General features: G+C 45.3%; 1 protein-coding gene and 1 long non-coding RNA gene across 5 annotated transcripts in view; one reads left to right on the forward strand and one right to left on the reverse strand.

The window, feature by feature from the left end:
* The window catches only part of NOL4 (nucleolar protein 4), a 196,057-nt gene extending 183,568 nt beyond the window's left edge, over positions 1 to 12,489 (reverse strand). Inside the window, exon 1 of one of the 4 annotated variants that reach the window (XM_063326797.1) lies at positions 12,002 to 12,489. In XM_063326797.1, coding sequence (XP_063182867.1) covers positions 12,002 to 12,211 — 210 coding nt within the window. In that variant the 5' untranslated portion in view covers positions 12,212 to 12,489. Of the gene's footprint in view, positions 1 to 11,026; positions 11,197 to 11,944 lie in introns of those variants that run through there. The other 3 variants (XM_063326798.1, XM_063326796.1, XM_063326799.1) reach the window with 3 other exon arrangements.
* Positions 12,019 to 20,948, forward strand: LOC134511960 (uncharacterized). The gene is made up of 3 exons (XR_010070012.1): positions 12,019 to 12,151; positions 12,601 to 12,844; positions 16,044 to 20,948. It is a non-coding gene; the product is annotated as an uncharacterized LOC134511960 (long non-coding RNA).
* The last annotated feature ends 1,902 nt before the right edge of the window (positions 20,949 to 22,850 follow it).

Genomic DNA, 22,850 nt, shown 5'->3' on the forward strand with positions numbered 1-22,850 from the left:
ACAATGAGAGCTGTCTGTACAGTGCATTGCGGTGAGTGCAGCTCTGGCATTGCAGAAGATTATGACCAAAGGGCTGGGAGCAGGGTGCTCCTAGTATTATTTTACAGCTGATTTTGGCCTTGCTGTAATTAAACCTTTCTAGACATTTTTATAGATTTTATAAACATGTCTATATACTTATTAAGCACTAGTCTAGCACATTGGAATAGACTGTGGCAAAACTGGATAGCAGTTACAGGTGAATTATTCTTTACAAATAGAAAAAGCTTTATCTTAACGTATCCTATTGAGACTTCAGTCACTGCCACCCAGTCAGGTGCCACCTGATTGGGGTGTTGAGTGCACATGGCGGATGCTTTGTGGGTGGACTGGCTTCCCTGGGCACTGGCCATTACAAAGCCTGAGCATCACCCAAGGACTGCATTATGTCTTCAAAACACGGGCGTAATCTTTGTGCCAAAAAAAAAAAAATGATTCACAGACCTTCTGCTGGTCCTATCCCAGGAGGGGATTTCATCCAGTGCAAATTAGGATGACAGAACTGGTCCTTCAAAGCCTCAAAGATTTTACTGGATTGACTCCTTCCAACTTCCTACAGCTACAGTTTTCCAGCTTTTTTGTAGGTCTGTTAGTTTACTCTTTGTATCTATTAGGCAAAGTACAAATTCACTTTAAAATATTTTCACATAACCATCTATATTGTACTTTGTTTATTTCCCTGCTTTCAAATTACAGCAAGCATCATAATGCCAATTTGTTAAAATTTTTAAAGTCTGTATATGTGAAATTTTTTCCCGACTTCACATTTATTAAGAATTAAATTTCTAAAAAAAACCCTGGTAATTACCTATAAATTTGTTAAAGTTCAACGATAAGCAGCGGAAAAGACATAGTTCATTAGAATTCTATTAATTAAAATGTTCTACTTATTATTAGTAATAAATTTTGACCTGCTTTCTCCAATTTAAGAATGCCTTTTCCTACTCAGTTTTTGCAAGCAGTCCTTTTGGTTCAAGTTGAAAATGTAGGGTTCAATTAGGAATACAGGTAAAACAATCTTTTCAGTTCCACAGTTTCCTCAAAGTCTTGCCAAAATTGGGCTGATTTGAAGAGAATACTAGAATTTGCTGTACAGAAGGGCAATTAAAAATGAAGTAGTTTTATTTTAACTGGCTTTATTCAGCTCTAGACCTAGCTTTATTTATATTGCTTTGTTATTTGCTTCAGTGCAAATTAAACTCCTTGAAAGCTCACCATATGCCCAATTCAACTCTCAGTTACACCACAACAATGATAACTGGGCCTTGTGCACTGGTAAAATGCAGCAGATTTATGAAGGTTTTCTAAAAAAGCAGAGTCAAAGTGCCATGAGTTTACAATATACGTCTTCTTGAGAAGTTCTGGGTTTTGCTGCTGCATCTATACAGAACTTACTACCCCATTTCCTTGTTGGATAAGTCCAAATTTAGACAAAAAGGGGTAAATAGATGTGGTCTGTCTGAACTACAGGTTTTAGACAGATGCCTGGAACTGGAATATAGCACTCATTAAAAGAAGCCTGAGCTGTTTGCTCACTACGAATGAAATACTTCGGTATTATGGCAACCATGGCCGTGGGGCTTTGCTGAACTCTCAGAATACAAGAAGATAAAGGTTATCAAAAGATGTCATTAAAAAAAAAAAAAAGACTATGTCTAGATTAAGGGGAAAAAGAATGTTACATTCTTTTTCCTTTTCCACTGCAGTTTCTTGAGAAATGCATGGGACGAGTCATCTAATTATATATATGCCACATTTGCTGGTCAGACTGGTCAAAAGCAAAGTCTTCCAGAAATTGTGATAATTTGAATGAGCTCATTTCCTCTCATATTTGCAATAAATTCTCTAATAATTCTGCTCTTTTTTTCTTTTTCTTCCCACCGTAGTAAGAGTTTGGTAATAGTTGCAAGAACTAGACACAAAAAATACTAGCACAAGTAGACAAAAATACGGAGGTGAAAACTGCATGTTACTTCTCATCACAAGTGGAGTAAATTGGAAAACGGAGGTGGTTCATTGCAAACGTTCTGTATAAATCAGAGTGATCTCATGCACTGGTCCACATAGGGTAGTGCTGGAGCTCAGAAACTTGATGGTCCCCTTCCTTCCTCCAAACTAGTAATATCACTACAGCAATGAGCCATAGAAACCGCTAGTCAAACTGACCAACAAACCATCTAGCCCCCATCTCCAAGGGAGCCCGCAAAAGATGTTTCAGAGCTCAGCACTTAGTAAATAAACAAATACATCCCTTAACAAAATACAGTGCATCCAGGTGCATTGTGCAATAATTATTTTCCACTGCTAGCTTCAGCCAATCTAAGAACACATACCTAAAACTTAATAATCCGTTCATGAAACAAGAGCATGAAGGCTGAGACCACCAGCAATACTGAAGTTCAGTACAAGGGGGAAGGGAAGATGCTGGGATTTCACCATGCTCCACAAGTCTTTCCTTGCGTTGACTGTATGGGCTGGAACATGACAAACCCTGATAGACGCTCTACGGGAAAACACTGGGGAGATGCTCTAAGACACCAGGTAGCAGCAAGGCAGCAAGAGAGTGCCATGACCGATGTCCCTGCTCCCACGGGCAGAGAGCAGGAAGGGCATGAACGTGACCTTGTCCTCACTTCTGCTCCAACCAGCAAAGCTGAACTGACGTAAAGAGCACACTACATCCTTATGAGAGCCACGGAGCTATCATCCTCTTGTAAAATCCTTGGAAGACATTTTGGCTGAATCAACCCCAGTTTCTCTAGGGGCTGCAATGCAGACTTGCCACTCACAACGCCACGGGCTGTGAAACAATGGCCTAGCTTTGAATTTACCTTTTGAGATGGTTGTCAAAGGAGTCTTAGAAGATGGAATAGGATTAAAAAGGGTGGCTGATGAATTTTCTCTCTCTGCTGTTCATCAGTATTTACACCACATTTCGCTCAGCTTCTTTCTACGTCCTTACATGTCTGTTTTCTACTATGCATGTTCTCTTAACGTTCATCTTTCTGGGTGGCATAACCATTAAAATCTATTTCTCTTATAAGTACCCTTTTTCTTTAATTAGCTTAGTTACCTTCCCTGGACCTTTCATCTGTCATGACCTTTTAGAGATGAGGTAAATACACTAAGCATGTTATTAAAGGCAAGGACATACCATTTAATTAACAAGAAGAATTAAGTTTTTGATATGATTCTCTATACTTTTCTTAATGCTGATTTTTGTTATCCCTGCTATGCTTATTGAAGATGTGCTTATTGATTTGTTTGAAATTATTCCTAAATATTTCCCTTGAGAGGTTATACTAATTCTATACATTTTAAATATGATTGAAAAGCTTGAATTCTTCCTTTCCTTTCAAAAAGCTAATGTCACAATGGCATAAAATGTAAATTAACTGGCAACAGTCTGTAGGGAATTCTGCCTGCCATGATTACTCCTTTTTTCCTTTGTTATGATATTTCTATTTTCCCTCCCAATTCTTTCGTGACTTGCTTAACCTAATTAATTTGCATTTCCATCCAGTGTTGAAACCCCTTCGTTTGTCTGAATGTTATGTGTGTACGTGTATACTTACGTGTGTGTATATACACACATTGGACTGCATTTGTATCCCTCTCAAATGCTTCCTATGGCTTCCCAACTCTTCACCAGCTTTAATTTGTCAAATTTGCCAAAGTAAAGTCATTATCAGATTGGTTTAATTTCAGAAGGAAGCCACAGCCAATGTCACCTGAAAATTATTTAAAAGGCTTCTGAACATAACAGGTTGGAGGAACATAACTAACCTCACAAAATCCAAACTAGTTGTATCAACCAGGTATAGTTCATATTGGCACTTAACAACTCTGGTTTTAATGATTTTCTTGTTGATTTTTTTTCCTGGTGTTGAAATATGGTTCACTGGTCCGTCATTTCTATTAACTATCTTTACCACTTTTTTTTTTTCCTCTTTCTAGTACATTTTTGGCCATCTTCTTCCAGTATGATTGCCGTCCATAGTCACAAATGATATATTTTAATAATATTTTAGTTACTTCATTCTTAAGGTCTTTAGTGTTCTTGGATTTGTATTAATCCTGGTGATGCGCTACAATTTAGTGTCTTGATACCAGGACAGGTGTTTCCTTATCACGCACAGCAGAGAAGATAGATACATACTGAAAAATGAAGTTCTGCGAAACCTCCTTATACTCCTTGTCTTTCCTGTCTGGTGAAACCTCCAGCCATACATTAGGTGTTCTTGTCTTATTATATCTAAATACTTGTATATATACTTCTGTCAGCTCAGGGTAGTGAGCATTTGTCCATTCGCAAGTTTGATTTGCCACATGCCAACATAGTGTGGCTTTAGCCTACAGAGAGGTCATGATTTAGTGGCAGCTACTTCAGCTCTGGATCTGCCTTGAACAAAAGTTTTCTACAAAATCCAGCTGGCAGTATTGGTAGTGGTACGCGTAAGTCCATAGGCAACAAAGACAGCAATCACAAGACATACACATTTAAAAACTGTGAGTTAGAGTCATAAATCCTTTATGTTCAAGTGATATCACCCCCTAAATTTTCTTAAATACAGGCAAAATGTTATCACATCCATCTCTTTTTGTATCACAAACTCTGGGGTAAAAAAATTTACAAAACTTTCAGACACACAGATTTTAACTGGCAATATGATGTATATAACCTCTCATTTCCCAGAGGAGCTTAATTACAGGCTCTCCAGTGAAAAAGGTTGAATGAGTTTCATCCTAGGCTCAAGTAGGTCATTTAATAAAAGTTGTTCTTCCAAGTCTATACAGAATATTTATATCTGAAAAAAGTCTTTACTTGAGGTTAACTTTAACATAGATCAGATTTGTTAAGTAAAATGTTCACTACAGCTAGCCCTTTAAGTCGAAAAGTATCCACATATACAACTAAATGGTTCAAACCCTGCAATTCAATTTCAACAACTAGCTTTAATCCCTGCAGAGGTACATAATAACTGTCAGGTTTTGCAGCTTGCAGAGTTATTGAATAAGCAGTTAGAAGCCTGTACAACTGCCTGTGATAAAGTTGATCATCGCTAAGAAAATCCATTTGCATCCAGAAGAATGCTCACTGCCATAACTTGTAGCAAGTCTTTCCTGGATATTGGCAATGCCTACCTGGATACTTTATGTTAATAAACCATTAAAAAAATACCTCACTAGTGGAAATGTAAGGTTTTGAGGTTCATCTATTTAAACAGAACAGAAAGGTAATTTAAGAAAGCTACAGGATCACTTTCGGCGCTGCTGTAGGACAATGCATACAACTCACATGCAGCAGCTCCTACCTCCTGAGTTTCCTAAAGTCAAGAGAGACTTCTGGCAAGTTTAAAATGACATATACAAGATCAAAATATCTTTTATGTCCTGGAAAGCTCTACTCATTTTGGAGGCTCTGTTGATCAGGGTCAACTTACTCAACGAGGAACAAAAGATTCCTGTGATGCTCTGTGGTGCACAGGAGGCTGCAGAATCTGGTAGGATCCTGCTGGAGAGTGTTTCCTGCCATACTGTCTTATGGTCTTTCTCCCCATCTACCTCATTTATATCTCTCTTCAACATTTGCCCTGCTTGTTTTGTTCCTCTTTTACCAGCAAGCTCTCAACAGGTGTATCCTGCATACAGGGCAAGATCAGGACCCAAACAGCTTCCTTCAGACCAAAACCAACAGCTGCTGGTTGCCTCCTTTCAACAGCAGACAGATTCAGTGTCAGCCAATTTTAATTTATTTCTGTAGTGTAAAATGAAATTTGAATCATTAACTCCCGTATTCGTCCAGCACCAGCATTAGCTGCCTTCTCATGGGGGCCTGTGTTCGTGGTAAGCCTTCTCTACACGGAGTCCTTCTGTGTATGTATGTGTACACTCTCTCTGGCTCGTGTCTCCTTTCTGTCTAAAGCATTGAACAAGAACGATGGTGATCACCCCAAAAGTTAGTGAAAGGAACAGTCTCCATAAAAAGATGAGAAGAAGGCCCATTATGCTGTACTGGTGCCTATCAGGCCATTTTAGCACCAACCTGCTAGCAAATGCCTGCTTATATCTCACTGATCACGTAGCTATGTAGCCACAGAAACAACACACAGCACCTCTGAAGAAAATCAGGGCTGAAGCGCCAGGGCCGGAGTCCCTGCCCTGCTGCACCACGACTGAATCCAGTGCAGCTTCCCCGGCAAGAGGCTGGGGGTAAGACACTGAAGCACCAGGTTCACCATCGCCTCAGTCTTCTCGGCAAAGGGTCACAGCAGCGTGAAAATTAAACTGGGAGGTTTTAGCTTGGAACGCGGGAAAGGTTTGGGCTTTCGAGCTACAAGCTTGGCCTGTACCAGGGGATAGCACTGAATCTGTCATCCTGTCTCATTACATGCATGGGATGGGTATATCAGTAGTAAGTTTTGTTATGGTGCTGCTCCACCCTATTAAACATTTCTAAAGTAATATTAACAGTTTCTAGTTTTGCAGAAGAGAAGCTTTAAAATGTTCCCTCTTTAAAAACTTGCTCTCTTTGGCTCATGTTTCTTTGGAAAATTCTAGCTTAACATTGTTACCAAGAACTCTCAGATCCTCCTCTCCCTTTGCCTCTCTCTCACACACACGCATGTGGAGATGGCAGCTTACATATGGCCGCTTTAACATTTTTAAATTTCAGGACAGAGTTATTCTCTTTATTCATGAACACCTCGTTGAATGCCTGCGTTAAGAGTTGCCAGCTAAACCGGTTTTGTTCCATCTGCTATGACCATTTTCCAGCACTGTCTGTCTGATTCACCAGCATCCCCCCTCACCGAGGCCGTCAGGAGGTCTGCAAACCGGCAGGGCAGAGGCTGCGGGTAACTGGAGGAGACAAAGCTCTGCAGACCCGGACAGGGGTTAAGGAAAACATGGTGGGCAGTTAAAAATGAGAGGGATACGGCAGGGCTCGAATGCCGTTTCTGAGCCTGGAAGGTGCATTTAAGGGGACTGTAAACTACCGCGGAATTGTACCTTGGGATAAATTATAGCTCACCCTCAGCATCACCTTTCTGTGGTACTTACTGCCATTATGTGCTGGCAGTTCAGTAGGCTACAGAGCTACCAATATATATTTGACAAACCCTTTAATTCATTTTTTATATCGATGGCTACAAAAACGGGGAGAAACGTAGTGAAGCAAAGCTGCATATTTTCAGATTGCTATAAAATGCCCTAAAATAATGAACAATTTAAAGCATAAGATAATTTAAAGCACCATATTTTGACATACAAGCTATTTATACTGTGATCTGTTTCTTCTATTGTTCATAAGCAAAGTCATTTATATAAAATCGAATGAACCATAAACTGATACGTCCATCTACTAGAACAAGAGGTGGGCTGGGATACAGCTTGTTCCATAGAACTGACTGGCCTGTAATTTTAAAGCCCTAAATCCTGTAATCGGGTTCAGTAGTACAGCCCTGCACCTGCAGAGAGCCTCACTGGGCTGCTGGTGGCAATCCAAGAGGTACCAGATCCTCCTGGAGGATCTAAAGATTTAACTAAACAGGACAAAATGCGGGTTCTGAAAGAAAGTTCATTCTATGCTTATAGTTGGAAAATATAAAAGAAGACATAGGAAAATTCATACATTATTAGACTTGTGATTTCATTAAAGTCATTTCAAATTAATAATACATAAAAGCAATCTGAACTTGGCCTTTGAGGTTATATTCTATTAGTTTGCTAATACCGTGTAAATTCTGCATTTGAGAGGTATCCTGCAGTCATCTTGGCCCTTCTTTTTTAAAGGAAAGTTCTGCTTAGAATCTGCTGATACAGCTTGGGACATTATTTTATAATATATTTTTAAATCAAGACTGATTTTAGGAGCCATATTTGTTTCTATGGACAACATCAAGCAAGAGAAAGAAAAGTAGTGAAAATAAATTTGTTTTCAAGTTGCCAGTCGATAAATAGTTTCAGTTAAAGAACTATGCAAAAAATACACACCAAAAAATCAACCATAAAAATCATGTACACGGTTAGAAAAGATATTGTACTAGAAATATTAGTTCCACGCCTCCTCATGGATTGTGAGTACTAACCATTAGAAGCCCACACTGTCAGCCATTTGGCATATTTGTTGGCCTAACACGTTTATACAGTGCATCTAGGCTAGGCATAATTTCACTACTTTCAGAAAGTGCAGCTTGGGCTTAGTGAAAGAAAACCTACGGTGATAACAGTAGCAATCTGAAAAGTTGCAGAAGTGAGATACTCGCTTGTAGGTTGCATCTAGGAATACCTTGCTGTATGCTGTCCCACTCCGGACCTAAAATGGCTGTTTTGCAGGGGATGTTGTTGCCTGGTGACCAAAAGTGCATCTCCTAGGCCACAGAGGGATATGAACATGCAGAAATTGATTTGTTCCTGTTGCTCTTGAGGAGACCGTACCCATAAAATAGATTAAGCTGGCACATAATCATCTATGCATTCTCCTTGCTGGCATGCTTAAACAGGAGATTGAAGATGGGCCTGTGATTTTGAGCTACTTACCAACCAGGCAAGGAAAAAACAGGATAATACCTTGCGCGCTACTGCCCACAGAATATGAAAGTAGACCAAACCTCAGCTACTGTGAGACTGCAAGACACCCCTGCTTCAATTAAGTCTGTGTTGTACATCTAGCCTGTTCCGGTGCAACCTCCCAGTTGCTATCAGGCTCTCTTTCTTTCATTAGAATCAAGTAGTTAATTAGCCCCAGCCTGTCCTCTCTCCTTCTCTCTTTCCCTTTAACGCAGCAGTAATGATGTCTAATTACCAGCAGCAGTGGATTACAGCACCATCAGGAGCAAATCTCTCTGGCTGACAGCAAAGCCGAGCAGCAAATCTTAAAGCTTCAAGGAGAGAATAATTCCTAATGAACTATTTGAATATTTGCTTATTTTTGACTAGCTTGTGACTGTAGAGTTCAACTTGTAATTTCATCCATCCTGTTACTGCAGAGGGAGCGCTCATGCTGCCAGCAGTGATTGATTTTAAATTGAAATTACTTTTACCTATGGTGAGATCAAATGATGGACAAGAAGAGGGAGAGATTCACTGTTTGGGGATCTGTTACTGTTTGTAGCTCTCTCTGCAGATTGGATGAGCTCAACTGTACGGGATAACAGAGAGAGGAAAAACCAAAACAGTGGGGATGTTTCTAAATGGTCAAAAATTAATAAACTCTTAAATAATTAGTAAGAGTTAAAGAAATGAGAGAATGGGCTTTTAAGGCTTACCAACAATTACTGTCTGATGAAAATACAATCTTTCCCCTTATAACTTATCATCCCTGGCTGGGTGAAATCCTAGTCCTCTTGAAGTCAATAGAGTTTTGCCGCTGGCTTTCTCCAGGCCAGGGGCTGCATCCCTGTTCTGTCAACCAGGTTGTTTCTGAGCCTTCAGCGCCTGGCAGGCACTGCCCCTGCCCTGGCAGTAGCTCATACAAACCATTGCCACCCCACACGTCTACTTAAATGCTCCTCTGCCTTTTGTGATGGGATAGTGACACCAGATTCATGGGTTTAGGAGATGGGCAGCATTTGTTTCTGAGAGCTGAATGTTTTATGACTGCTGAGTATCACCTTTTCTCACTTGTGTTGGACAACAGATTTATGTCGGCCAGCAGGAGGAAATTTTACCTACATGCAAGACCTTCTCTGTAAGGATTTTATATGTCATTGTTCAAGTAATGTACAGATATTTGGGAATTGCTTCCAGATAGGTCATGCTGACTTTCCTTTCTTGGTTTTATTAGCAGGCATCCTTATTTTATTAGAATGCCTGCTTGGTTGCTTCTATATGAATATAAACACATATATAGGAACGTACAGAGAGGCTATGATTCCCCCAAATGAACAAAGGTAAGACCAGCAAGGCACTCAACCTCTGACTGAAATCTCTGAAGGAAAGAAAAATGAGAAAAAAATGTGATTATTTGATCTGAAAAGAAAATAGAAGAAGGGATGCAAGGTGGGACTCCGGGCTTTATTGGCCTGGCAAAGGTGAGAGAAAACAGGCAAGGTGATCATCACTGAGTCTTGCGTTTCAGAAGCCCAGAGTAGAACTTAATTTTTAAATTCCATCATGTAAAATGAAGGTTGGCCTTTTTATTTAGAAGTGTAGTTGATATGATTTAAAAAAAAAAACTGAATTTGCTTACAGTTTTGAACTTGCAGTGAAAAGAATAGTCTTAGGAATAAAGGATCTTGCCTACTGACTCTCCAAAATTATTATTTCAATAAGCAGAGGAGATGTTAAAAAATACCAGACTAATTGGAGACTTCTGCTTGAGACATCATTTTCGTTATAAATTGTATCTACAATACCCTCTGGGGTCAGAGATTCGCAATCAGTCATCTAACGCTAGAACAGAAAACTGCCAAATTACCTGCATCTATAGGCAGACCTAGAACGCTTTGGTGAATAAAAACCATAGAGAGGGAACAAACTCTGTCCAGAGCTTCTCTTTCACTTTCAATCTTCCTATTTGTAAGCTCCTTGAAATTAATTTCCCACCTCTGCCTCCTCACAGCCACGATGGCGTTGATGGCAAGGGGGCAAATACAAGCCGGCCCCCGGGAATGCCCAGGTTTATGACTTCAGCAAGGCAGAGAGAGGCAGATTTCCCCAGCAGCCTACGTCACAACCCAACCCAGAATACTTTCCAAGAAGCCCCCTTTGCTGCGCCACCCAGCAACCTTCCCGTTAGGTCAGAATAAGCTGCCACTCCACCAAAAAAAAAAAAAAAAAAGAAAGAGAGAAAAAAAGAGGTGAATATTGCTCATCCAAGCCAAATGCCCAGGCAGGAATATTTTTAATTGCCGGGTTTCCTTTCTCAGCTCCCCATCCCCACCCGCCCCACGTACAAACAAAAGAAGCTTAGCTTGCGTGACCCAGAGCATGAGAAGTAAGAATAATGATACATTAAGAGAGTTCAATAGGCAAAAAAACCTACTTGCAGCCAACAGTCCCCATCTTCTTAAATAGGAAAATCTGTCTCCTCTGCCACCACCAAACATAACAGCTCTCCCGCTGTCAGACCTGCGCCGAGCTCCGCAGCTCCAGCGCCTGCCGGGGGATGCCAGGCTACCCTTGCGCATCAAACCGAGTGTTTCAAGCCTTAGGGCCGCCAGACTCGTGCAACCCCCGAAAGAGGAACAAAAATACACCCTTCCCTTCGGTCATGCGGAACCCCCCCACCCCCCCGCCTTTCTCTCCCTTTGTTGAGCATCCTCTCTCTCCCCGCCGCCGTTAACTATCGCAGCCGGCGCTTGCACAGCCAGCCTGGCACAGCCGTGCCGCTCGGCGGCTCCAGCGCTGCGGGCTAACAATAAACATTCATAATAATTAAAAATAAAAAAAAAAGAAAAAAAAAATGATATCCCGGGGAACACCATCCTCCCCACCCCCCCACCCCCAAATCACCGACCGGCGCCAGGCTTGGCTTTGTGCCAGGCGGGCTACCCCCGTGCGCTACCGACCGGCCCCCACCGACTGCCCGGGGACACTGGCCCCGCCACAATGGCCGGGGCGGCGGGACAATGGGCCACCCCAAACCCCGCCGCGGCGGCCCGGGAGGGGACGGAGGGGAAGCGGGGCGGCGGGGGGTGGGGGGGGGAGAACACACACGACAACGAGGACGAGAACGACACCGACCCGGCGGGGTGCGTTGTGCGCACGATCGCTTTAAATAAAAGGACCCACAAAGACCTCGGCGGTGTATAATGTGACAGGCAAACGCAACATGGTGATGATGACTTGGGGGGAAGAGGGAGGAAGGAGCCAACTGTGGCTGCGGCTCCCCCTGTGCCTCTCGCTCCCGGAGCGGGCTGCAGCGGCCGACATAGAACAAGGAAGACAATTCTCTACTAACCGTGGTTTTGACTGGCACGTACAGCACTTGCTTCCCTCCTCCAGCACCACCACTGACCTCGTCCGAGTTGCCGAGCTGGAAGCCTTTAGATTTGACCCAGAATTTGAATTTGGCATTATCCGTGGAGCTCGACTCGGAGCCGTTCAGGAGCTGGACGATCCGGTCGTATTTTTTACGGGTCACCGTCTTGGTTTTTCCTGAGTCCCCGTAAGTCCTGAGACACCAGTCTTGAAACTGGCGGTACATGTCCCGGTCGCTGCTCTCCATAATCTCCTAGCACACACACGCACACATGCACACACGCCGGGGCGCACACACACACACACACACACACGGACGGACGGACGGACGGACGGACACGCCGCCCCGATGCGGGCCGGGGTGCGGGGCCGGGCCGCCCCGCCGCACTTTGCACCTGTTCACCCAGCGCTCATGAAAAATGCATCATCCACCTCCGAGCCGGAGCGAAGGAGGTCCCGGCGCAGGCAGATCCCGGCGGATTTTTTTTTCTTTTCTTTTTCTTTTTTTTTTTTTTTTTGTTGTGGTGGTGGTGGTTCGGGCGGGTGAGGGGGGGCGGGAGGGGGATGGGGGGGGCAGCAATCAATTCAATAGTGTGGCAATGTTCTCCTTCATATTATTATTATTATTTTTCACAGGAGGCGAAACGGGGCTGGTGGAGGTTCCTCTTATCCTTCCACGGTACGTGATCAGTCTCTTTAATAATTGTGCAAGGCAGGACTATCCCACTGGCTCCAGCAGCGTCCTACCCGGAGAGGGTTCGGGTGGATAAATAATTAAAATTCTATCCCTCGGCTTAGCGAAGAGAAAAGAAAATATCGACTCGGATCCTTCTTCTTTTCCATACATCAGCTGCACACGGATTCACCCTGGATAGTGCAGGTGAGGGGGGGTAAAAAAAAAAAAAAAAAAAAAAAAAAGATGAAGGAAAAAAAAGCCCACCCTCCTCCGCCCCGGCAGCCCTCGGCTGCCTTCTCGAAAGGCTTTCTGTCTCTGTCCTGGCGGGCTGTGCCTCTCCCCAGAGCAGCCTCGCCGCGCAGGATGGAGGAAGCAGTGAAGGGCAAACTGGTCTCTTTGCTCCCCCTTTATTCCAAGGCTGGGCGGCTTTGCTTCAGATATCCCCGCTCCGGGCATGAAGGTACTGGAAAGAAAGAAAGTTCTTACCTGCTATTTTCTAAGCCTAATACATCCGATCCGCGTTTTAAGTACATATTTTTTAATTTAAAAAATAATAATAATGGTCTGTGAGCATTTCAGTTCCTCATATTCGGTCCCACTGAATTTTCAGATTCCCTTTTAGGAATTTTCCTCTATTTATTTACTTAGCAATCCCAGCCGATGGAGGAAAAAATAAAAAAAATTAAAAAAAAAAAAGGAAAAAACACCAAACCAGATATAGATGAGACAGGCTCGGATATTGGACCAGAGGAGAGAGATATCAGTCCCAGGAGGATGTTGGTATAGGAAAGGAGGCGGCTCTCGGTTGCTCTGCCAGTGTAATGATGGTGCTCACACATGTAGGACTCCTCGGGTGCGGGGTATCCTCCGGTCTCTGGGCTAAACTGGCTACAAGGCATTCAAGTAAGTTTGCGTGCGGATGCTGAGCAAAACCCCCTTTTTCTAAAGGGGGAAGAAGGAAAAAAAAAAAAAAGCAATCCTGATTATTTTTCTTCCCCCCCCCTCCCTTTGCCACAGTTTCAGTTCACGCCGGAGATGTCCGCGCTCTCTCCGGGCTCCCCCGCCGCTCCGAGCAGGACACCCCCTCCGCGGGGGGAAGGCGCCGCGCCGCCGCTTCTTCTCGTCGCCTCTCCGCGGCCGCGCCCGCCCCGCGCCTCCGCCATCCAGCGCCGGGCTCCGCGCCCCCGCCCGCAGCCGGCACCTCGGTGGCCGGGGCAAGCGTCCCACCCGGGCCCGCCGGCGGCTTTCACCACCGGGGGTGGTGGTTGGGGGGGAGGTTGGGAGGGGTGTTCGCGTAGCACCGGGGTGGGGGGGCCGCTGGGCTGCGCCGCTCCCCGCGCTGTGCTGCGCTCCGCGGCGGGCTGGCGGCGGCGGCGCACCGGGCCGGGCCCAGCGCCGCTCCGCGCCCCCCCCTCCCCTCAGCGCCCCCCCCCGCGTGCTCCCTGATTGGCCGCCGGGACAAAAGTTTCTGTGGCGACGGCGGCGCGGCGCGGTGACGGGCAGCGCTGTCCCATGTCGGGATGGCGATGGCGGGCGCGGGGGACGACGCGGAGCCCCCGGGGGATGGGGGGGGATGTGGGGTGGAGGGGGGGCGGCGGGGGGGGGGGGGGGAGAGAGGCGAGGGCAGCGTTTCCATGGCGATGTCTCCGGGCGCAGCCCCCACCCCCCCACACACCCCGCGCCGCCACCCCCCCCCCCCCCGCCACCTCCCGGCGCGCAGACGGAGCGAGCGGATCAGCTGACACATCGTTAGCTTAGGACCTAATTATTGCTTATTGGAGCAAGAAACGCGCGCAGGGCCGCGGCGGGGGGCTGGCGGCTTCCGCGCCCCCGGCGGATGCCCCCCCCCCCCCCCTTCTTCTCGCCCCCCCGCCCCACGCCCCGCCGCCGGTCCGCGCAGGCCGGCGGAGCGGGGGAGGAGCGACGGCACCGCGCACTCCGCGCACCGCGCACCGGCCGGGCCCGGCGGGGGTCCCCGCGGGGACACGTGGGCGCCTCCGCGCCGGGTTTTCCTCTGGAAACGGAGAGCGAAGCCCCTCCGCGGCGGCCGCGCTCCCCCGGGGCATCGCCTTCCCGCCCGCCCCGCCAGCGCATCCCGCATCTCCTGTCGCCTCCGGGATCCTCCGCGCAATCCCGCCCCGCGGAGCGGCGGCGGCGCATCCCGGGCTGCGCCGGGCACCGTGCCGGGGCTCCTCCCGACGGGCGGGAGTGACACGGCTCAGCGCTTGTAGTGCGGCCATGGGGCGTGAGGCCGACATCAAATGAAACCCCCTTCTCTTCCGTGGCGCTGAAATGAAGGGGGTTGCGGGGCTCATAGAACCACGGAGCGGTTCGGGTTGGAAGGGACCTTTAAAGGTCATCTAGTCCAACCCCCCTGCCATGATCAGGGACATCTTCGACTAGATCAGGTTGCTCAGAGCCCCGTACAACCTGACCTTGAATGTTTCCAGGGATGGGGCATCAACCACCTCTCTGGGCAACCTGTGCCAGTGTCTCACCACCCTCTTTGTAAAAAATTTCTTCTTTGTATCTAGTCTAAATCTACCCTCTTTTAGTTTAAAGCCATTACCCCTTGTCCTGTTGCAGCAGGCCCTGCTAAAAACCTAACAGGTTTGTCCCTGTCTTTTCTGTAGACCCCCCCTTTAGGTACTGGAAGGCTGCTATAAGGTCTCCCCGGAGCCTTCTCTTCTCCAGGCCGAATAACACCAACTCTCTCAGCCTGTCTTCACAGGAGAGGTGCTCCAGCCCTCTGATCATGTTCATGGCCCTCCTCTGGACTTGCTCCAACAGCTCTTGGGGCCCCCAGAGCTGGACACAGTACTCCAGGTGGGGTCTCACCACAGCAGAGCAGAGGGGCAGAATCCCCTCCCTTGACTTTCTGGCCATGCTTCTTTTGATGCAGCCCAGGATGTGGTTGGCTTTCTGGGCTGGGAGCGCACATTGTCGGCTCACGTCCAGCTTTTCATCTACCAGCTTTAACCCAGTGTCCTCTGCAGAAATCTTGCCGGTGCCTGGGGTCCCAGTCACTCAGGGCCTGGAAGGACCCGGTGCAAAGGCAGCTGTGGATTTTTGCTGCCCAGGCTTGGGCAGTGACGAGCACCCTACACTTTCACAACTGCAGGAAAAGGCTGCCATGGGAGGGCTGCGGTGCCAGCAAAACTGTTTATGCTGAGCCTGGATTTCTAGTGCAAAAAGGGAAGGTGCTAAGAAAGCCGTGAGAAGCCCTTCCTCGCACGCCCCAGCCAGACCACGCTGGTCCATCAGGCTGGCCCTGCATGTGGGCAACCACAACCTGGCCTTCATCTCCCCCCCTGACTCGACTCGGGGGCACCATCGCTGCCCCACTCCTCTCTCCCTGCCCCCCGTCCTGTGTTTACTCTCTGCTTTTCTGTTTTCTGTCTAGAAACACCGCCGCAAACACAGGCGAAGCTGGGAGAAGACTGTTGTTTAAAAGCAGCGCGCTGAAGGATGCTTGTGTTGCCAAAACCTCTCCTGGCATCTGTAAAATCGGAGAGGACAAGCCGGCACAATGGGCGGAGAAAAGTAGGACTTAGAGATAACCCAAGGAGGCCTGAGACTTTTTGTTGGCCTCAGGGCTCATAAATTATCTTGGCAGCCCCGTTTTAGTGTTGGAGGCGCGTGGGACTCCCGTCCGTCACAGGATCTGGAGGAGAGGCAGTAACAAAGGAACTGCTGTGCAGAAGGGAAACGAGGGGAACCTCGCTGAACCCTCACCCAGCAGGCTTTATGAGATGTAACATTACTTTAATGTGGCGTTATATCTACATTTAGAAAAAGGGTCATCACACAGATTGGGCTGCACTGCTAAACAATTCTGTCAGATAATTGTTCTCAAACCCACCTCCTGCTGAGGGTCTCGGTAACTTCCATATCACACTGATACTGCGCTCTGCCTGAATCCAAAGTAAGCTCACAAAGCAAGGGGGAGAAAGGAAGATGCAACGTAGTGGGGAGTGGTGGTCTGGACAGTTAGAGCATGGGTGAGTGAAATGCTTGAAATAGGCAGGAGTGCTTTAGTATATCAGAAAATAATTCCATATCCAGGAGTACCACTTTGGATCACGTAAAGAGCCATATGCCTTCTCAGCAGACACAAATTCCTAAATTCAGTTGCGTTTCGACCATGCCTTAAAGAAACCAGAAATATTCATTATTTTTTCAAACTGATTAATGACAGGAGAGAGAACAAACAAAAGCGGATGAAAACCAACTGTGGTTTGGAGTGGGGATGGAGAGCAGAAACTTGCATAATATTTAACTCAGCTGGATTTGTTCCTTTGTTTTACAGTGAGGATTTTTGATTTGCATTGGTGAAAGGTACGGACGTTTTATTACTGCTTCCATTAATCCCTTGGCTGGAAGTCCTAGGAGCATCCTGGAAACCCACCGTGCCAGGCAATGGATCAGCAAAGGACACAAACATGATGCTTACCATGAAGAATTTGTGAACTAAATATGTTCAATTGCACGGCACATGACTTCGCTTTTACATAAATGTACAGTGTAGACTATATCCGCATAACCTGTGCTCATTACATATGTCCATATATCTATAGTAATTTCAGCAGAATTTGTATGGTGAATTTATAATGCGGATTTTTAATCCCCAGTTTTTAAGTCACCTGAGACTCTGAAATTAGTGCCGTAAGATTATAGTTAGATAAGGAAAATTGCATGAGGTTAGGTTCACCATTGTGGGTTTTTTTTGGTATCAGAATTAAGAGGGTTTAATAGCACAGACCGGAATCTCCTTGAAATGAAAGGGGCTTACACAGACCCTCCTTCTGTCAAGACTTCTAGTGACACCCGTTACTCAGCTGAACTTGAAGAAACCCCCTTAGCATCCTTGGGGAAAGGGGCTGCGTTGGTCCCTCGATGCCATGGACGGAGGCTCTTCTGCAGAACACACTTGCCTTTGTCAGAAAATGAGAGTTTCTGTCCTCTGGTTTGGAGACAGCCAAATCTGTGCCTTGCTGGGTTGTTTGCTGCCCCGTCAGCCCAAAACAATACAACACCAACAGATGTGTGAACTTTTCCGTTCAGTGTAATGAAGTGTTAGTGGCAAAACAGAGTTTTGGCAATTTAAATTGCCTCATGTGCATCAGGCTGTGAAAGAGGTTTAAAATAAATCATGAATACGTTGTAAATATTGTATTTTTGGAATTATCAGCTTTAACAAGTCCACTGGCAATAGAAAGTGAAGACTTAGGCAGAACGGGGCCTGATGTCTCTCATTAAAGTCACCAGTGTTTCTAGACAAAATTAGCGTTGTGGTGATGTAGCGCTGAGTCCATAGAAAAAGCTGAGAAGACACTTTCAAGTTTTTAGAACTAGCTGAAAAAAAGTGAAGGCTTTTGGCTGAAATCTATCATCCAACTTCTGCCAAAGAGGAGTGTTTAGAAAACATGCCCCGTCATATTTCAGCACAGTGCTTGATAGGGAGTTATTGGATGGTTAAGGGTAGCCTTTAAGGGTAAGAGTTTTCTGTCTCTTTTGTGGTTTTGTTCACTGACATAGTTAGAAAAATTATTTTGACACTTCTAACTTGCGATGCGCGTGAGTTATGATGGAAAGTCCACTTTCTGTGCAGACTGAAAATCTTCCTTGCTGAACTGAGAGAAGATCATAGAATCATAGAATTGCCTGGGTTGGAAGGGACCTTTCAGATCATTAAGTCCAACCATCAACCTAACTCTGACAAAAACCATCACTAAACCATATCTCTACGCACTATGTCTACCCGTCTTTTAGGGGATGGTGCCTCAACCACTTCCCCGGGCAGCCTGTTCCAATGCTTAATAACCCTTTAGGTGTAAAAATTCTCCCTAATACGTAGTCTAAACCTCCCCTGGCGCAACTTGAGGCCATTTCCTCTTGTCCTATCACCTGTTACTTGGGAGAAGAGACCAACGCCCATCTCTCTACAACCTCCTTTCAGGTAGTTGTAGAGAGCGATAAGGTCTCCCCCCTCAGCCTCCTTTTCTCCAGGCTGAACAACCCCAGCTCCCTCAGCCGCTCCTCATAAGACTTGTTTTCCAGACCCTTCACCAAGTTCGTTGCCCTTCTCTGGACCTGCTGCAGCACTTCAATGTCTTGAGACGCACTGAGGAATAAAGAAACCGCAGCTCTGAGTGATTTACTTTAAACTGCACACCTGCTAGCACTTTTCCTCTTTTCTGGAGAGAATTTCAGTGGAAGTCTATTGTTGTTCCTTATAGCCCGGTGATGGCAGCACCGATGAGCGCTGTGGAGGTAGAGGTCAGTGTTCACGCACCGCATGGGCTTGTCTCTGCTGTCTTCCTTTGGTCTCAGGTACGTGACAAAATCCCCCGAGGGGTTGAATAATCAGTCACCTTGGGGCGGTAGGACTCGGCTGTGACACAGCTTCTGCAAGGAGAAAATAGTCACCGTTCCACCTACTAATATTACCTGGCAAAGAACCGCTCTAGAAAGTTGTTCTTAATCATAGCTCCAAGGCGTTTGCTGCTTAGGAGATCAGAAACGAGAGAGGTGGATACCTGGTGGTATTAATGTATGAAAAGTGCAAGCAAATGAATGCCTTCTGGGTTTTGATTTATCTACCGAGTGAGCTAACATGAAGCAAAGCCTAAGCTATTCATTATTGTTGAATATAAACATTTCCTACAAATTCTTTTTTGTTTCCAATTCCAATACTCCTCTCTACGTTTTTTCAGTAGGTTTTGGTCAGTTACTGCTGACTTTGGAAAATTAAGAGGAGGTAGACCAAGGCAATGACTTGGAGATGGGTTATAAGAACAATTATAAGATTGCTAAATCTTTGGCGGAAAGCGGCTGTTTGTTCCTGGATTTATAAAGAAACAGGAGAATGGTGCCCTCATTCTCGTTAGGATCTTTTCATGTAGAGTGATGTTGATGATGCTGATGAGAACAATATTGGGATATATTCCGTCTTTGCCTTTTAACAATCTTCTTTGGAGACATTTGGAATCTCTTATGGAAAATACACAAACTCACTTTCCCTTGCTGCAGTTAGAAAAATTCAGACTCGGCTTTATTCTACAAAGCTGCTTTGCTTTAAGTAGCAGTTCTGCAAAACATAACTTCACATATTTCTTTTACCCTATGCTTTATTACTGAGAATATCTGCATGAAAACAGGGTCTTTGTTTAAAAGTTCCTGCTTCTTATTCATCACAGCTCGTTGGTTGGAAGCAATTATGGTACCCTCTGCAGAAGGCTCCGATCCCTTCAGAGCAGGAAAATATAAGCAGGAATAGACAAACTTTTAAGAATCTGAGCTCTTGTTTTCATGCAAATGTCCTCATTTCCTTAGTAATAAAGAAAGGAAAAGGGAGTAAATATGAGACACAGAGTGGAAAAAAAAGAAAGTTTCAAATGTGTTAGGTTTGTATGTGGACATAAAATGTTTTTTAATGTTATAATGATGCCTTACATTCAACTTTGATTGCTTTTACCGTGGAAGAGAAGGTGTGCACACAGGATTTTATACTTTTTGTGTGTGTGTGTAGGATTTTTTTATTCTTTCTACAAGTAATGCACCTTTCTCAGCTAAAGCAACACCAGCCTGAACCAGCTACTGGAATATCACCCAGTGCATTGTCTAAACCAAGCCAGAACTAATAAGGCAGTGCTGAAAATGCTAGCAGCCTATCTCTGTTAGCGTTCCCAACTTCATTGCCATGGAGGAAGATGTGATAATTGGAAGTTTTTCCAGAAAGTTCCAGATATGTCTCCACAGCCGTCATGTCAGGCACTAGTAGACAAAGCCAATAGTGGAGCGGAGTGTGGTTAACCAGCTGGCACCGTCCTCCTTACAACAGGAGCAATCTGTGGAGGAAGGAAAAAATAAGAGACTTGCTCAATCTGAAACATTTGGAAAAATACAACATTAATCCCTCCCTGGTATAAAGTACCATCCAAATTTTACTTTTGCGCCAGCAGCATCGAGTCCTCCTGCCACTTCACAACATTAGAGATTGCTAGCTGAAGACCAAAACAGAAGAAATGAGTGTCACCTCTTGTTGCAGGTATTACTTCCTTCACTATTTTATGGGCTTCAGGTCCTTTAACCTAATTGATCTTACTTCGCAGGTGAAATTTGCTCAAAGGCCTTCCCAAATTTTTGCTGCTGTAGTTTTACTATAAGTTAGCCATGCTCCTTAAATGAAAACACCGTGCACGTTTTGCGGTTGTATGTGTAGGGTCCCAGAACCCTCACTAAAAAAGTGCCCTTTCAGAAACTGTCATTACTGGTAGCTTTTGACTTGATGACATTTATGCGCTGTTTCAATGTCCTGAATAAAGTTTTCATCAAAACACCAAGTCAGTGCCGTTAGCATCAACTTTGAGCAGCAGAACACTATAAACTATAGCATCTGCCCTCGTGTGACTTTTCCCCACTCACCAAGTGCATCTTATCTATTGCACGCTCCTTATACTCGTCCCTCTGTTCCTTTTAAAATACTGAATACGTTTTGCTGAGTATAACCTCATTATGAACAATAACGGCACAAGAAAGATCATTAATTTTAAAAAGTAAACACAAACAACCAAATTGATTAAACAAAAAATTCTCAGAACAACCGAGGATTTATAAACAGAAGTGGTGTGCGGCTATCCATTAATTTACAGCAAGTAAAATTGGTTCAGACCCAAGAAGCAGGTTTGGTTTGGTTTGGTTTGGTTTGGTTTGGTTTGGTTTGGTTTGGTTTGGTTTGGAGGCTTCTCCAGGCGGTTTAGGTTGGTTTGTTTGTTGGTCTGCTACTTTCTACGTGCTCAGCCTCACTGGGTTATCCCTCACCCCTCAGGAGTGAGGAGAGGACCCCTGACCGAGGGTGGTCCCTGCCACTTGTAGGGCAGTGGGACACCAACACAAACCAATTAGGTAGAGAATTTTGAGGTAGTATATGTGGAAAATGCCCGGGATAGGGAGGTGGAGAGAGTTGTCGTTGTGTCCTGCAGGTCCCCCAGTTTAGGAACACAGGCCTGGAGAGGACCTTCTCACAGGTCCCACCCGCTGTAGAAGTACCTTGTAACATTTAGTCAAGGAGGGTCTGCAAAACATTTATTCCGTATTTCCCCTACTCTCCAAGGCTCTCCCAACTCCTCATGTCAATCTGGACACCTACAGAAAGAGACAAAAATCCACGATAATTTGCGACAACACGGAAATAGTTGTGGTGCTCTGATTTCTAACAAGCTGTGCCCTACCGCAAGCAGGGCAGCAAGGAGACACTAAGTGTGAAAGATGACAGCACTCAGGAATTAAATGAGTTGTGAGCCCAGGACTGCCCCTCTGCGCTCTGGAGATCTGACAGAATCACAGCATTTATCTATACCAAGGCCTTGCAGGTTATTTGCTGTTAGAAGGAGGTTTATTTAGCCCTCAGAGTGCCATGTGTTTCCTTAATCCCATATTTGTGTTACTCAGAACAAAATCCACACTCAGAGTCCTACAACAGATGGAGACAGACATCACCGTGACCACTCTGCCCAGACACCCCTTTGATACAGCCCCTCACTCCGAGCTGGCGTATGGAAAGAGAGGCAGAGATGGAGCACGAGGCAGCAAAAATGTCTGTTTTGTTTCAGGAAGGACTACTTTTAAGCAGTGGCATTTCTCCACCTGCTGTCCCCAACCATTTAATGACCACTCTCTAGTATATACAAGCAATGCAAAAGTGGCTTTAACAAAAATGATCCTGGTGCCTTATCTTTTGGATGCTTGCAAGTCTCCAAGGTACATCTGAGGCTTGTCCATTGCTTCTAAAGCCCGAGGGTTTCACCTGAACCAGCGTGTTCTTTTGTATAATTTTCATTTCTCTCTTCCCAAAAGAAAAAGACCATCTGAAAAAAAAACCAAAAACAAAACAACAGCCCGTTGAATAATGCTTCAAGACTCTGAAACAGAAAAAAATGCTTAGTGGAGAACCTTGATAGTGACTGCAGCATGCCTGAAGTGGGAAGGATTGCGTGAATATTTGTATTTATGACCACTAGCCCATAGAGAACAATGCTGCCTTAGCAAAGTCCGCACTCTGTTTAACACATAGTGAACTTTGCAGTGTTAAGCTCCATGTATTTTCATGCATTTCCAACTGAACTTTGCATAATGGTTCTTATGAAAGAAAGTAAATCTGGAGCTCCTTGTACTTCCCACAGCCATTTTTTGAACCAGAGGTGTGCTT

The sequence above is a fragment of the Chroicocephalus ridibundus genome, chromosome 2, assembly GCF_963924245.1.
Source record: "Chroicocephalus ridibundus chromosome 2, bChrRid1.1, whole genome shotgun sequence".
In the NCBI taxonomy this organism is placed as follows: Eukaryota; Metazoa; Chordata; class Aves; order Charadriiformes; family Laridae; genus Chroicocephalus; species Chroicocephalus ridibundus.